Source organism: Somniosus microcephalus, chromosome 22 (genome assembly GCF_052327205.1).
Source record: "Somniosus microcephalus isolate GS21.2 chromosome 22, FLI_Smic_1.0, whole genome shotgun sequence".
In the NCBI taxonomy this organism is placed as follows: domain Eukaryota; kingdom Metazoa; phylum Chordata; class Chondrichthyes; order Squaliformes; family Somniosidae; genus Somniosus; species Somniosus microcephalus.
In genome coordinates, this window is record NC_141008.1 from 29,336,678 (window position 1) to 29,352,722 (window position 16,045).

At 41.7% G+C, this 16,045-nt stretch overlaps 1 protein-coding gene across 9 annotated transcripts in view; it reads right to left on the minus strand.

Moving 5' to 3' along the window:
* LOC147102126 (septin-5-like) overlaps positions 1-16,045 on the minus strand; it is a 136,181-nt gene that overhangs the window by 82,117 nt on the left and 38,019 nt on the right. For 2 of the 9 annotated variants that reach the window (XM_085964353.1, XM_085964351.1), the window contains exons 2-3: positions 6,575-6,726; positions 3,512-3,853 (exon numbers count right to left, since the gene is read on the minus strand). In XM_085964353.1, coding sequence (XP_085820479.1) covers positions 3,512-3,853; positions 6,575-6,718 — 486 coding nt within the window. In that variant the 5' untranslated portion in view covers positions 6,719-6,726. Of the gene's footprint in view, positions 1-3,511; positions 3,854-6,574; positions 7,958-12,426; positions 12,721-16,045 lie in introns of those variants that run through there. The other 7 variants (XM_085964349.1, XM_085964346.1, XM_085964355.1 and 4 more) reach the window with 5 other exon arrangements.

Sequence of the window (16,045 nt, forward strand, 5' to 3'; positions counted from 1 at the left end):
ACTTTAGTATTAAAGCTTGATGCCTATGTTAGCATTTAGTTTTTACATCAATGCATGTTAGCACCTCGTCTTTCTATCAAAGCCTGTTAGCGCCTAGACTGTATGAATGCCTATTAGCACTAAGTCCTTGTGCTAATGACTTTTAGCACCCAGTCCTTATATCAATGCGTTGGCACCCAGTCCTTATGCTGGTGTCTGTATTGGCACTGGGTCTTCCTGCTGCCCCCCTGTCACCAGGTCAATCTGCTGCCCCTCCTTCTACCCTCTGCCTGTGGTAATGTTGTACTGTAACAATTTTGCCCATCTCCAGTGGGGAATATGGGAAGACATCCCTCGCCACACTGAATGATCTAAACATCTGATGGGCTGTTCAGCATCCAGGTCTGTGGATATGCATTACTGCAGCTTTGCTGGAAAACAAACAGGGGTTAAGCAGAGGTGTCAAACTCCAGGGCATAGTATAGCTCTTGCCTACCAAGAGCCAGCTTTTCAGCTTCTTCAAATAGTTCAATGATATTGGATTGCCTCAATATTAAAATCATGCAAAATGATTTTCATGCTGGTCAGATACCATTTGGCGTTGTAGCCCTTTTGATTGATGTATGCCCCAGGATTATTGTTAGGTGCATGACTGGCTACAAGCATATATCTGGAATGGAAATGTCATGTCCTAGGTAGTTTATTCTTTGTTAGCGTAGTCTGCCCTCCCTGCTGTCTCTTCCATTTCCTGCTACATAGTGAGATACACCATAGTTTGCACTTTTCTGTAACTGCATCACAGAGATGCTGGCTTTCCGATTGAACCCAAATACTTTGATCCTCCCTTCAGAAACTAATGGCCCAGAAATTCGGGTCGGAGGCTTCCCGCAGGTGTAAGCCCCCGACCTGCACTTACCTTGCGTGCCGGCCATTGAGCTGTGGGCCTGCATGGAATTCCGATCCTGGGCCTGCTCCAACTGCTGGCGTGCAGTGCTTGCGTATCCCAGGGGCGCAGTTAGTTCGATGTGTCCCCTGGGATCACGTGGGCCATGGAGAGCCAATGGTAGCAGGGAATGCTTCATTCATAAGTTTGACAAGAAGACCTGTCAAAACTTATAAATATTACTGGCACCAAAACATCACTAAATCTTCAAATAAATTTTTTTTTTAAATCACATTTTTAAAATAAACTATAAATTACATGAAATAACTATTTTAAACAATAATTTAAATTTTTGAAAAAAATAATTTTATTTTCTAACGGGGCTAAAAATAAACTTACCTTGCTTTAAAATATTTTAAAATAATAAACCTGTGGAAAAAAGTTTTAATTTTAATTAATTCACCACTTACCTTGTAAAAAGCAGGCCTTGCGACTGCTTTTTAAAAGTGTAACTGCTGGAGACTTACCCTCCCGGGAAAACCTGGAAAAAAAACGTACGTTCGATGCGCACGCGCAGCCTCTCCTGCGCACGCGTTCGAACTCTGAACCCCTGCTTTCAGGGGAACGGAAGTGCCGGTTTCCCGCGCATGTGCAGTGCATGCAGGAAACCGGCACTTCCAGTGGGCCTACGGGTGAGTACCCTGTGCGTACTCACCCGTGGAGACCCGAAGTTCTGGGCCAATGTCAGATCTGAGTGGAAGTCTCTACCTGCCATTCTGTTTATATTAGAATCAGATATTAACACAGAATTCAGGCCAATGTGCATGTGCCAACTCTTTAAACTCTTTCCCCATAGCCCTGCAAAATGTTCCTTTTCAAATCGATATCCAATTCCCTTTGGAGAGTTACTATTGAATCTGCTTCCATCACCCTTTCAGGCAATGCATTCCAGATCATCATAGCTCGCTGTGTAAAAAAAAAATCTCCTCATCTCCCCTCCAGTTTTTTTGCCAATTATTTTAAATCTGTGTCATCTGGTTGTCGACCCTCATGCCACTGGAAACAGTTTCTCCCTATCTACTCTATCAAAACCCTTCATAGGTTTGAACACCTCTATTAAATCTGCCCTTAATCTTCTCTGCTCTAAGGAGAACAACCCCAGCTTCTCCAGTCTCCCCATTCCCACTCCCTCCCCCCCACCCCCATGGAAATCTTCATATTTTTCTCCATTTCACTTCAGAGAGACTCTCCTTGGTATTAACTAGCACTTAACCAAACTTTAATAAGCCTTTTCAGGAAGTTTTAAATATTTGACTAACAACACTTTGCCTATAAAAAGAATACACACTGAGGTATTTACGATGGATTTCTGAGTCCCTTTTTAGTAAATATCAGCATTCCACACTAGTTTACTCACTTTTACTATTTTGAGACATTTTACAACTAGAAGAAAATATACCACCAGGTTTCCATATCTAAGTACAAAATAAAGTTGTCACAAACACTGCTGTAGATGGTGAGATATTCATCCCAACATACCCTATGTTAATTGCTACTTGTAAGCAGACAATACAACTACCTCATTACCAAATGATTATCAGATCACTATGATAACACATGGGCTCCAACAGCGCTGCATTTCTGGATCAGTTGGGTCCTATATTTTATTGACTTCATCGATTTTCTCACTGAGGCCAGGGATTTTAGTGCTGGACTATGAAACGCTTTCTATTTCATCCGCATCACACACTCCCAGGTCAGGTGCTGCACGGTTAGAAGCAGAATAAAGATTCATCTACTCTGCTCCAACTATGTGCCTCAGTCCCAACCTCAGTAGTGTCCTTACTATACCAGTGTGACATTTTTCCAATTCCCACACCATCCATCTTGTGTCCTCTCTGAATGAGATGGCCAATATACTGCCAAATTCCATACCCATTAGGAACTGGATTGTGACTGCCCAGAATTAATTTCTGTTAAATATTTAAGTTTCATAAAACATTAAGTATCCTTGTTGTCTGTTACTGCTCTGCAGATAATTGTGACTCGTGATCGTAACATGAACCATTCAGTCCTGTCTTGAATTACTGCTGTAACAAGTAGCATGGGAAAATACCATAGACCAGGGGTGTCCAAATTTCTTCGTCTTCATGTGCCACCTAGGTGTGTAAAATGGAGTCTCAGGAGCCACATATAAAGTCTAAATCCATGTTTTCATTTATATGCGTGTTACCATTACTATGCATGTTTATATTAACATGCATGTTGCCATTAATGTGCATGTTACCATTAGAATGCAGATTTCATTAATATGTGTGTTACTATTAATGTACATGTTTCCATAATATGCATGGTCCCATTCATATGCATGCATCTCAAACTTTTGATGTGGACATATTTTGGAGTTCTGATTTATCCACCAGTGAGGCAAAAGCACTTAAAAGGGCCCTTTCCCAAACCTTTGTAAAATTCAGAACGAACCAGCAAATATAAAATATAAATGGTCAAATGCAACCAAGTTGCCTGGGCTTCAAGGGTGAGGTTGCCAGGACTTGGGTCCACATGTGGACCTAGGACTGAGGTTGGACACTCCTACCACAGATTAATTTACTTAACCACTGCTGGAACTTCTAATTCTTCTAACATTACCTCAGATGAGTCGTACGGGTCCAGTTTTCCCCAAGGACTCCTTGCCCTGGATGTGCAGTTAGGTGGTATCGTCTCGACAGCCACGAGAAGACTATCGCCCTGCTGCCCTTTGAGTTTCTGCTTCCAGTGCTGCTCTTTCTCTACATCTGACGTTCCTGGCAAACATGAACTTAACTGTTCTGGTATTCCCAACGCAGGTATGTTCCCTAGGTTTTCATGACATGTTACATTTAATAAGGAATTCGCCTGGGCAGAACGTAAAGAATATCTCTCAGTGGCAGACTCGTTCATTATCCATTCTACTTCAGAGTCATCCGAGTCTTCCTTCAGAAAGTGAGCAAGCTAGCGGGAAAATGGAAACAAACACGGGAGGGGTTATATGATGACCAGAGGTTATAAGAGATCACAGATAGATAGGCAGAGAGAGAGAAAGGAGAGAGAACACATATTGGGTAGCGTGGAAGAAAATCAAATGTTACACAGAACCAAAGTCATGAATAAAACACATTATAAGAAGTGAATGTTTCCATTTTTCAAAAAGAAACTTAATTTAATTTCAACCAAAATAATGATTTAATGTGAAGCTTGGCTAATGCTGAACAACCCCATGTAGCCCTCACTATCAAACTGTTTATACTACACCAACCATCACTGTTAATGAAACACAAGACAGCCACGTTTAGCAACAAATTATACGAGGGTGACACCCGGCTGTTTACTATTTTGTTACAGGGGAGCAGTTCTCTTAATAAGTAAAGCTGATCATAAATGCAAAACTGAACAGACTATAAGGTTCATATGATAATGTGTACTTGTCTCATGATGCGAATCAGCTTCAATAAACTCTAAAGGTTGACATGTTTCATACTTTTGAATGTGTAATAAGAGACCTCCTCGAACAGCCTCAAAATGGGTTTTAATATTAATAATTTAAACAGCTTCCTGAGTGATTAGTGGTAAACACACTGCTGGTGAAACATTTCATCCATATACAACAAACGCCCCATGTTCAATTCCTGAATTGTCCTGCGTTACCTGATCTCAGACACCAGTTGGGGGTCTTACAATTAACCTCAGCTAAAGCAGGGGAAATTGACCAGGGTTGCTGCTTCTGATTGCTTTCAATATACCCCGCTAGAATGTCAGGAAATCCTTCTGCACGGAAATAGTAATCAACTAACAGACTCCTGGATAGATTAGTGGAGACAAAATCCTTGGAATCATTTAGAAACCAACTGGGTGCTGCAATGGGGGCGCGGGAGGACTTTAGGATCATTCTGATTTATGGACTAAGATGGGAAAATGGTCTTTCTCATCTGTAATTATCTTGTGATCTTGTGAAAGAGTGCATGTGTGTGGCTGTCGAGTGAGGACAGAAATAGGCGCAGCTGTGATGCAATATGTAGTTGAAATGCCTGTCAAAATGCACTAGTCAATACAAGAACAACACTTGGCTGAAGGACTGAAGGGCACCTTCAGGAGAGAAAAGGACTAAACTGGAAAAAATACTGATAATTTGTCATCATACATGAATTATGTATCAGAATTGCCTCCATATGGCTGTTAGAAACTAGTGTTATAACTCAGGGTATAGTCTAAATAAGCAACTTTGACTGGGGTAACTACTCCAGTAGCTACAAGTGTTAGATTTCCAGTTATAAATCAGTCACAATGTTGGATTCCCAGTTATAAGTCAGCCACTAGTGTTCCACTCCCAGTTATAATCCAGAATTCAGATTTCAGGCCCGGGAATAGGAATTCCATTTGGGTATGAGTTGAGGATGAGTCTGTCAGTGACAAGTAGGATACCTGAGGGAGGCTGAGAGTATGAGGGGGCTTGGAATGATTCCTAGAATTCTGAAATTGGTCTCCTAAATACTTAGTGAATGAACAGCATCCAGATCCGTGCTGTTGTCACCAGGGAGAACTATCTCAGCCTCCCTAGGAAAAAGACAGCAGTAAATAATAACATTTAAAAAGTTGAAATTGTAAAGATAAAAATGATTTAGAACACAAGCTTATTATCTAAGCTATAATTGTGAAGGAAGGATAACCACCTATAAAATGGAAGAGATGTACACTAACTTAGCAATGAGATATTGTAAACTACTAGTAAACAATGAGGAAACTTTACTATCTGACAGCAAACAACAAGGAGATGTTCCTATCCAATATAGATTAAACAATAAGATGTTCCTATCCAATACAGTATTACTATCTGTAATGGATTAAACTTTAAAGAGACAAAATTGTTTGAAAATAACTAAACAACGAATAGATGTTACTATGTGATACTAACTAAACAATAAGGAGACGGTACTATCTGATACAGACTATACATTAAAGAATTGTTACTATCTAATACTAAACAATAAGGAGATGGTACTATCTGATACAGACTATACATTAAAGAATTGTTACTATCTAATACTAAACAATAAGGAGATGGTACTATCTGATACAGACTATACATTAAAGAATTGTTACTATCTAATACTAAACAATAAGGAGATGGTACTATCTGATACAGACTATACATTGAAGAATTGTTACTATCTAATACTAAACAATAAGGAGATGGTACTATCTGATACAGACTATACATTAAAGAATTGTTACTATCTAATACTAAACAATAAGGAGATGGTACTATCAGATACAGACTATACATTAAAGAATTGTTACTATCTAATACTAAACAATAAGGAGATGGTACTATCTGATACAGACTATACATTAAAGAATTGTTACTATCTAATACTAAACAATAAGGAGATGGTACTATCTGATACAGACTATACATTAAAGAATTGTTACTATCTAATACTAAGCAATAAGGAGACGGTACTATCAGATAGTAAAGATTGATGAGACATTACTGATAGTAAATAATGAGAAAACATTACTATCGGATAGTACACAATGAGCTTGCATTACTAATTGATAGTAATGGTAAAATATAGAGTGGGAAGCAATATCATCAGCGGTATATGGAGAATGAAGGAGTTACTGTCCAATTCCTAGCCATTAAATGATTAATATTTCAGTCTGCACAATTGTTACCTTTTTCTGATCCACACAGCACTCTGTGAAACTTGTCCTTCTGCAACAGTGGTCACTGTGAGGATGAAATACCCCATTGGTGTTGGGATCCTCTGTGTGGAAATGCGCAGAGTGCTCACCATCTTCAGAGTTGCCCTGAGGCATGTCATATTCTGCCATCTCAGTGCAGGAAGGGAATGGCAGTGCAAGCAGAGGGAACAGAGCGAGTGAAGAACAGGGAAAGTGGAGAGAAAGGAGCATGCCAAAGGAAAGGTTTAAGTAAAAAAGAAAAAATGAAATGTGATCTGGTTAAAAAAATAATGGCAGCAAAATGTTAAACAGTTTCAGCAAAATTAATCAGCATCACTTCAGATCTTAACTGGTTCGTGCAGTATATGCCACGTTAAGCTCAGCTTGTTAAGGCAGAGGTGTTCTTTGACCATGAATGAAACTTACTTCTCACAGGATGTATCTATATGTTTATCACAGCAGATGCACACACCTGTTGTTCAAGTAACGTTGGAACTTACAAGAGTTTTCTAGCGTGTGATGTACTGGGTAAATGAACACCAACAACATACCCTGTTGTCGCCACAGACTGTATCTCCTCTGCAATGGTGGGTACTGCACAACTACCCAAGTTTGCACAGTACTGGTACAGCAATAGATGCAAAAGTACTCACACTGTCAGACATGCCTGAAGTAATCAATAGTATCATTAAGCAACACCCTCTCACCAATAACCTGCTTACTGATGCTCAGTTTGGGTTCTGCCAGAACTACTCAGCTCTAGGCCTCACCATTGCCTTGATTCAGACATGGACGCAAGAACCAAATGCCAGAAATGAGGTGAGAGCAGTTGCCCCAACATCAAGGCAGCATTCAACTGAGTATGGCACCAAGGAACCCTGGCAAAACTGAAGTCAATGGAGTTAAGGAGATTCGTACAAAACACAAAGAAAGATGGTCGAGGCCAATCGTCACAGGCCCAGGACATCACTGCTGAGTTCATCAGGGCAGTGTCCTCAGGTGAACCATCTTCAGCTGTTTCATTCATTGATCTTCCTTCCACCATAAGACTAGTCCAATGACTGTAAATTGCAACCCATTTTAGGCGTGGAATCATTATCTGAGCCGGGGGAGAGGGAGGGAAGAGGAATTTGGGGCAGAGCCCGATCCTGGCAAGCGCTGCTTCTGCCCACAAAAGCCCATCCTAACATCACATTTGGAAGTGGTATTGCTGGGATGCTCGGCTCCGTCAGAAATTCTGCCAGCCCAGCCCAGCCCAGCATACGACCAACATACAGCGGGAAGCAGGCCTACTTAGTGTAAGTGGGCCAACAGGTCCGTATCTAAACAGCAATCCATCTCAGAGATCAATCGTCATTAAGAAAAAATGGCAAATTGACACTAAAGCAACAATCAAGATAAGTTTAATCTTCAGCCACATTGGCCAGAACAGCCCCCTACCCACCCCACCCTCCAGCAACGTACTGCCCTGGAACTCTGGTGCCCCCGTAAGGCGAATGCCCCAGTAGCACCTGCCTCTATTATGGAAACAATCCTGTCCCCAGGATCTGAGACTGGGGCAGACAGGTGGGTGATGATCCTGCCCAGCCGCACCTCTTGGCTCGAGATTCTCCAGCCTTTCTTTATACCTCAGGCCTCTGACATTAGGGATCAGCCTCGTAGCTCTTCTCTACACTGCCTCCAGTGCCTGAATGTCTCCCTTGTACTTTAGGATTAGAACCAGACACAGCACTCAAGGTGCGATCTGACCTCTAACTGATAGTCTACTCTTTTTTCTACATAATCCAGCATTCTATTTTCTCTTTAATTTAGTATATTGTATTCGCTGCACACGGTGCGGTCTCCTCTACATTGGGAAAGCCAAACGCAGATTGGGTGATCGCTTTGCTGACCACCTCCATTCAGTCTGCAAGCGTGACCCCAAGCTTCTAGTCACCTTCCATTTTAATTCTCCGTCCCAGTCCCGCTCTGACCTCTCTGTCCTTGGCCTCCTACATTGTTCCAATGAAGCTCAATGGAAGCTTGAAGACCAGCACCTAATCTTTCAATGAGGCACTTTACATCCTTACATAAGAACATAAGAACATAAGAAATAGGAGCAGGAGTAGGCCAATCGGCCCCTCGAGCCTGCTCCGCCATTCAATAAGATCATGGCTGATCTGATCCTAACCGCCAATCCACTATCACAGAACCGTCTCCTGAATCTAACAGAATTAGACACATGAAATAGGAGCAGGATCAGGCTACACGGCCCCTGGGCCCGCTCCGCTACCCACAGGGCCATGACCGATCCGAACCTAGACTCACGTCCAAATTCCTGCCCGCTCCCCGTAACCCTTAATTCCCTTTACTTCTAGGAAACTGTCTATTTCTGTTTTAAATTTATGTAATGATGTAGCTTCTACAGCTTTTTGGGGCAGCATATTCCATGGACCTACCACCCTCTGAGTGAAGTAGTTCCTCCTCATCTCAGTTTTGAAAGAGCAGCCCCCTTATTCTAAGACTATGCCCCCTAGTTCTAGTTTCACCCATCATCGGGAACATCCTCCCCGCATCCACCCGATCCAACCCCTTCACAATCTTATATGTTTCAATAAGATCGCCTCTCATTCTTCTGAACTCCAATGAGTAGAGTCCCAATCTACTCAACCTCTCCTCATATGTCCATCCCCTCATCCCCGGGATTAACCGAGCAAACCTTCTTTGTACTGACTCGAGAGCAAGTATGTCCTTTCTTAAGTATGGACACCAAAACTGTACGCAGTATTCCAGGTGCGGTCTCACCAATACCTTGCACAACTGAAGCAATACCTCCCTATTTTTATATTCTATCCCCCTAGCAGTGAAAGCCAACATTCCATTGGCCTTCTTAATCACTTGCTGCACCTGCATACTAACCTTTTGAGTTTCGTGCACCAGGACACCCAGATCCCTTTGTACTTCAGTACTTTCCAGTTTCTTGCCATTAAGATATTAACTTGCTCTACGATTTTCCTGCCAAAGTGCATAACCTCACACTTTCCAGTATTGTATTCCATCTGCAAAATCTCTGCCCACTGACTTAGCCTGTCTATGTCCCCTTGCAGGTTTTTTATGTCCTCCTCACTCACTACTTTCCCTCCCATCTTAGTATCATCTGCAAACTTTGATATGTTACACTCGGTCCCCTCCTCCAAATCGTTAATATAGATTGTAAAGAGTTGGGGACCCAGCACTGACCCCTGTGGAACACCACTAGTTACTAATTGCCAGTTTGAGAATGAACCATTTATCCCAACTCTCTGCCTTCTGTTAGATAGCCAATCCTCTATCCATGCCAGAATATTACCCCCAATCCCGTGATTTTTTATCTTAAGCAATAATCTTTTGTGTGGCACCTTGTCAAATGCCTTTTGGAAGTCTAAATACACTACGTCCACTGGTTCCCCTTTATCCACCCTATATGTTACTTCCTCAAAGAACTCCAGCAAATTTGTCAAACATGACTTCCCCTTCATAAAACCATGCTGACTTTGTCCTATTAAATTATGATTATCCAAATGTCCTGTTACTGTATCCTTAATAATGGACTCCAAAATTTTACCTACCACAGATGTTAGGCTAACCGGTCTGTAGTTTCCAGCCTTCTGTCTACTGCCCTTTTTAAATAAGGGTGTTACATTCGCAGTTTTCCAGTCTGCCGGGACCATTGCCGAGTCCAGGGAGTTTTGGAAAATTATTACCAATGCATCCACAATCCCTACCGCCACTTCCTTCAAGACCCTAGGATGTAAGCCATCAGGTCCAGGTGATTTATCCGCCTCGAGTCCCATTATTTTACCGAGTACCACTTCCTTAGTGATTTTGATCATGTTTAGCTCCTCCCCCCCTTTAGCCCCCTGTTTGTCCAGTGTTGGGATATTCTTAGTGTCTTCTACTGTAAAGACTGATATAAAATATTCATTCAGTGTTTTTGCCATCTCCATATTTCCCACCATTAATTTCCCGGTCTCATCCTCTAAGGGACCAACATTTACTTTAGCCACCCTTTTTCTTTTTATATAACTATAAAAAGTCTTACTATCTGTTTTTATATTTTTTGCTAATTTACTTTCATAATCTATCTTCCCTTTCTTAATCAATCTTTTTGTTATTTTTTGCTGTCTTTTAAAGTTTTCCCAATCCTCTGTCCTCCCACTAGATTTGGCTACCTTATATACCCTTGTTTTTAGTCGAATACTATCCTTAATTTCTTTACTTAGCCACGGATGGCTGTCGCTTCTTTTACACCCTTCTCAGTGGAATATATATTTTTTGGAAGTTGTAAAATAACTCCTTAAATGTACACCACTGATCATGTATCGTCTTACCCTTTAATCTATTTTCCCAATCCACTCTACTCAATTCCGTTCTCGTACCTTCATAGTCTCCTTTATTCAAGCTTAGCACGCTTGTTTGAGATCCAACCTTCTCACCCTCTAATTGAATATGGAATTCAACCATGTTATGGTCACTCATTCCAAGGGGATCCTTTACTAGGACATTTTTAATTAATCCTGTCTCATTACACAGGACCAGATCTAAGGTTGCTTGCCCCCTGGTGGGTTCAGTTACATACTGCTCAAGAAACCCATCCCTAATACACTCAATGAACTCATCCTCAAGGCAGCCCTGCCCAATTTGATTTGTCCAATTAATATGATAGTTAAAATCCCCCATAATTATAGATATTCCCTTACTACAAGCCTCAACTATTTCCTGATTGATACTCCGTCCAACAGAGTTGCCACTGTTCGGAGGCCTATAGACTACGCCCACTAGTGTTTTTTCCCCTTATTATTCCTTACCTCCACCCACGCCTTCCGGACTCAACATCGAGTTCAACAATTTCAGACCATAACCACTGCTCCCATTTTTTCAGACAGCCAGTGCTGATAACAATTCTGCTGTTTATTTAATCACTCCTGCCTTCAACCCGATCACAGACCTTCTCTTTTGTCCTCCCTTCCCCCCCTTTCCCTGCCTCTGTACTTGCATAAAACCAGTTACAGGAAACTTTCGATTTACCGGCACCTAAATAACCGGAAATCTTGGTTAACCGGCAAAATTCAGGAGTAGGTTCAGGTAACTTTTATTACTTGCCTTCCTCCATTTGTTGCTGTGCAAGGGTGTGGCTGCAGCTGTTGCTAAGCTACAGAGATGCTTGCAACTTGTGGCCATTGTTCTGAACCTAGCAACAGGGTTTGTTGCTTTATACGGAGCTCTCAGCTCCGTATCTTTTACTATAGCTTTCGGTTATCCGGAATTTTTGATGAACCGGCACCGCGTCGGTCCCGTGTGTGCCAGATAAAAAAGTTACCTGTACATCTGTAACATTTTCCAGTTCTGATGAAAGGCCACCAGCCTGAAACGTTAACTCTGTTTCTCTCTCCACAAATGCTGCCTGACCTGCTGAGTATTTCCAGCATTTTCTGTTTATATTTCAGATATCTCTACCTTCCGCAGTATTTTGCCTTTTCTATTTTCTCTCTTTCTTTCTTACATACATTTATAGCTACACCGTGTAGATTCACATATTACATCTTTATTTAAATAACACATCTATCGATACATGTGCATCATATACATACCTATAGATAGACCACATACACCTAAATACATACACCAATAGACTCCCATTGTGCATCCATCTACATAAACCTACTGATACACAATGCGCATCCATACACTAACACCTATATACACACATCATGTATATATCGATAAATATATGCCTATACAAGCATGCATGTAGATGGGTGTACATCTATAGATACACCATGTACACCCAATGTAATGTCCTTGTAAGATCTCTCCCATCTCACCTGTAGGTCTTGCCATCCGCAAGAATGTTAGAGCTGCTGCCTTGTTCTGAACTCTGGACCAGGATTTAACATGTGGAGGCTGGGAAGGCTGTAGCTGTATTTAACTGCCTGCACAACGTGAGCGGAATGTCCTTCATCCACATTGATTCTGAAACCCCAGGGGCTACAATTAATCAAACGAGGACAATTTTCATTTCTGACAACTGTATTTGTTACTCCCGCTGCTTTCCATTTCCATGGGCCACCCTGTGTAGGACTCTGTTCCTGGTCCAGAGTTTGGAACAAGGCATTCTTGGGGATGGCAAGACCTACAGGTGAGATGGGAGAGAGATGGGGGAGATCTTACTAGGACATTACATTGGGTGTACATGGTGTATCTATAGATGTACACCCATAACCCATATACATACATGCTTGTAAGACCATCAGTTAGAGCAAGCCAGAGGGGGAAATGAGCAATGTAAAGCGATATAGTCATGGAAGGAGAGGGGAAAGACATGGATGTAGGGAAGGAAGGAAGGAAGAAAGAGAAGCAGAGATATTACACAAGAACATAAGAACATAAGAAATAGGAGCAGGAATAGGCCACTTGGCCCCTCGAGCCTGCTCCGCCATTCAATAAGATCATGGCTGATCTTGGGCTCAAAGCCACTTCCCTACCCGCTCTCCATAACCCTTCACTCCCTTATCTTGTAAAAATCTGTCTATCTCCACCTTAAATGTATTTAATGACCCAGCCTCCACGGCTCTCTGGGGCAGAGAATTCTACAGATTTATGACCCTCTGAGAGAAGAAATTCCTCCTCATCTCAGTTCTAAAAGGGTGACCCCTTATTTTGAAACTATGCCCCGAGTTCTAGATTTCCCCATGAGGGGAAACATCCTCTCTGCATCTACCTTGTTAAGCCCCCTCAGTATCTTATATGTTTCAATACGATCACCTCTCATTCTTCTAAATTCCAATGAGTAGCGGCCCAGCCTGCTCAACCTTGTAAGGAACGGAGATATTACATAATTTAGGTAATGGGTAGAGTTAAAGAATATGTTGAGAGTTACTGAAAAGAAGAGGAAGGGGAGAAGATAGAGAGAGAAGTAAATGGGGAAATAAGCACGGTCGAGAGTGACAAGCAGAAATAAAAGAAAATAGGGCTACATGGAAAGAGAATGGCCAAGAGAGAGCAATGCAAAGAAGTGGAGAGATAAAAGAAAGACTTGCATTTATATAACGCCTTTCATGACCACCGGACGTCTCAAAGCACTTTACAGCCAATGAAGTACTCTTTGAAGTGGAGTCACTGTTGTAATGTGGGAAATGCAGCAGCAAGGTCTCACAAACAGCAATGTGACAATGACCAGATAATCTGGGTTTTTTTGGTATGTTGGTTGAGGGATAAATATTGGCCAGGACACTGGGGATAACTCCCCTGCTCTTCTTCAAAATAGTGCCATGGGATCTTTTACATCCACCTGAGAGGTCAGACAGGGCCTCGGTTTAATGTTTCATCTGAAAGACGGCACCTCCAACAGTGCAGCACTCCCTCAGCACTGCACTGGAGTGTCAGCCTAGTTTTATGTGCTCAATCCCTGGAGTGGGACTTGAAGCCACAACCTTCTGACTCAGAGGTGAGTGTGCTACCCACTTTTTTTTTTAATATACTTTATTGAACATTAAGAACATTTACAACATCGTGATCATTTCATCGTATCATACAAATCAATTCCGCCGCTCTCCACAGCCATTCCTCCACCACATTTTAACATCAAAACCTGAAGTTTAATTTGTCTCCTGTAACATATATTAATCGATTGTACTTTAAAAATTGATTGTAAAATACTATCTTTAAATTCCTTTCTGAATAAAACATCCACAGAGCCTTATAATGATCTTTTAGCTTATATTTAAAATACTCTTTTAGATTGATTCTCCTCCCCTTAAAAAAACAGAGTATTCCTTCTTTGCACAATCACGAATCTAGCCAAACTGAACATTAAATTAATTGCTGCTCCGCTAGACTCGGGCAGATTCTCCTGCAATCCCCATCTCAAAATTGAGTCCCACGGGATTCCCATTCTCACTCTTCGGTCCCCACCCAGCAAAAAAACTTCACACAACTGTTGAACATAGTACTTAAAATCATTTAACTGTGGACATAACACCAGTAAATGGGACAGAGTCTCATCCCGTGTCCCACACACTGGGCAAGTTGCCCCCTCCACTCGTCCAATCTTGCACAAGACCGTCATGGTAAAAATCCAGTTATGAAATCCAGTTCAATCCACTCTGGACATTAAAAATTCGCCCACACTCCCTTCCAAATCCTGTTGAAGTTCAGCTGTGGGTATATACTCTGCAAAAACTCCTGACCAGCAGGTGTCTTGAATCTCCATTCTCTAAATACCTCATAGAAATCTCGAGTATTACAGTGGTCAAATTGGACCAATTCTCCCCCTTTCTCCAGCAGAAAGCTTGGAAAAGCGGGACGCATTTTACTTCCTTTGGAGATTTCTGCATTTATTTCTTCCATCCAATCCTGTGGCATTGCCCTCACAATCTTCTCATACATGATCTCTATTGCTTTTTCTTCTACCTCCTGATCCTCCTCCCACGCCATGTCCCTCACTATCGCTTCCAGCAACCAACCTGGAATTACCTCGTATAATACATCTTTCACACATATAATACCAGCTTTTATAAAAGCTTGATTAAATAAAACCTCTCCTTCGATGTTGACCCACCTGTTCAAAAATAAGGGCTGTTCTAAAAATTCCTCAGCCCCCTTGGGCATAAACTGCACACTTTTTAAAAATTGGGCCCAAGTCTCTACAACCCCCTTATAAAACCTAGGGAGAAGTTTAATCGATTTCAAAAACATATTATTGTATTCCATATACAATATCCCCTGCCCTCCTATCCCACTTCATTTAAAAAAATGCTCAAAACAACTCTTCCAAAGACTTGTATTTGACTTCTGAAGAAATCTCTTCACCCATTTGATTCTAAAGGATTTTTTCTTCAAATCAATATCTGGGAAATTGAGTCCTCCCTGATTTCTCCGTCCAATGATGGTACTGTAAGCCACCAAGGCTGGTTTCCCTTCCCATAAAAACCTCACACAAGCCTCTTGGATGGACTTTTCCACCCACTCAGGAATATCCTCCACCGTCAATAAATACCATAGCTTAGATAGCAGGAGAGCAGACACCACTGTCGCTCTTCCTTGCACTTTCAACCACCTTCTTTCCCATCTTCCCAAAATCTTTTTCATTTTCATAACCTTTAGTTCCCAATTTTAATCCATCCACTTCATCCCTGTCTTTCTTGCACCCCATATGCACCCTCAGAACTTCCAAAACCTCCACCACCTTAAAGGGGCTTTCCCCCAACCATTCCCCCCTACCCCTTCCTGCAACCAGGCATTGGGACTTACTATAATTCACTCTGGCTCCTGAAGCTCTACAATATTCCTTCACTACATCCATAGCTTTCCTCACTGACTCCCCATTTCTCAATGTTAAGGTTGTGTCATCTGCATATTGGTGTATCACCGACACCAGCCCAGAACTGGGAACCACAATCTCAACTACACCTTGTTTCTTTCGCATCATGTAACCTAATGGTT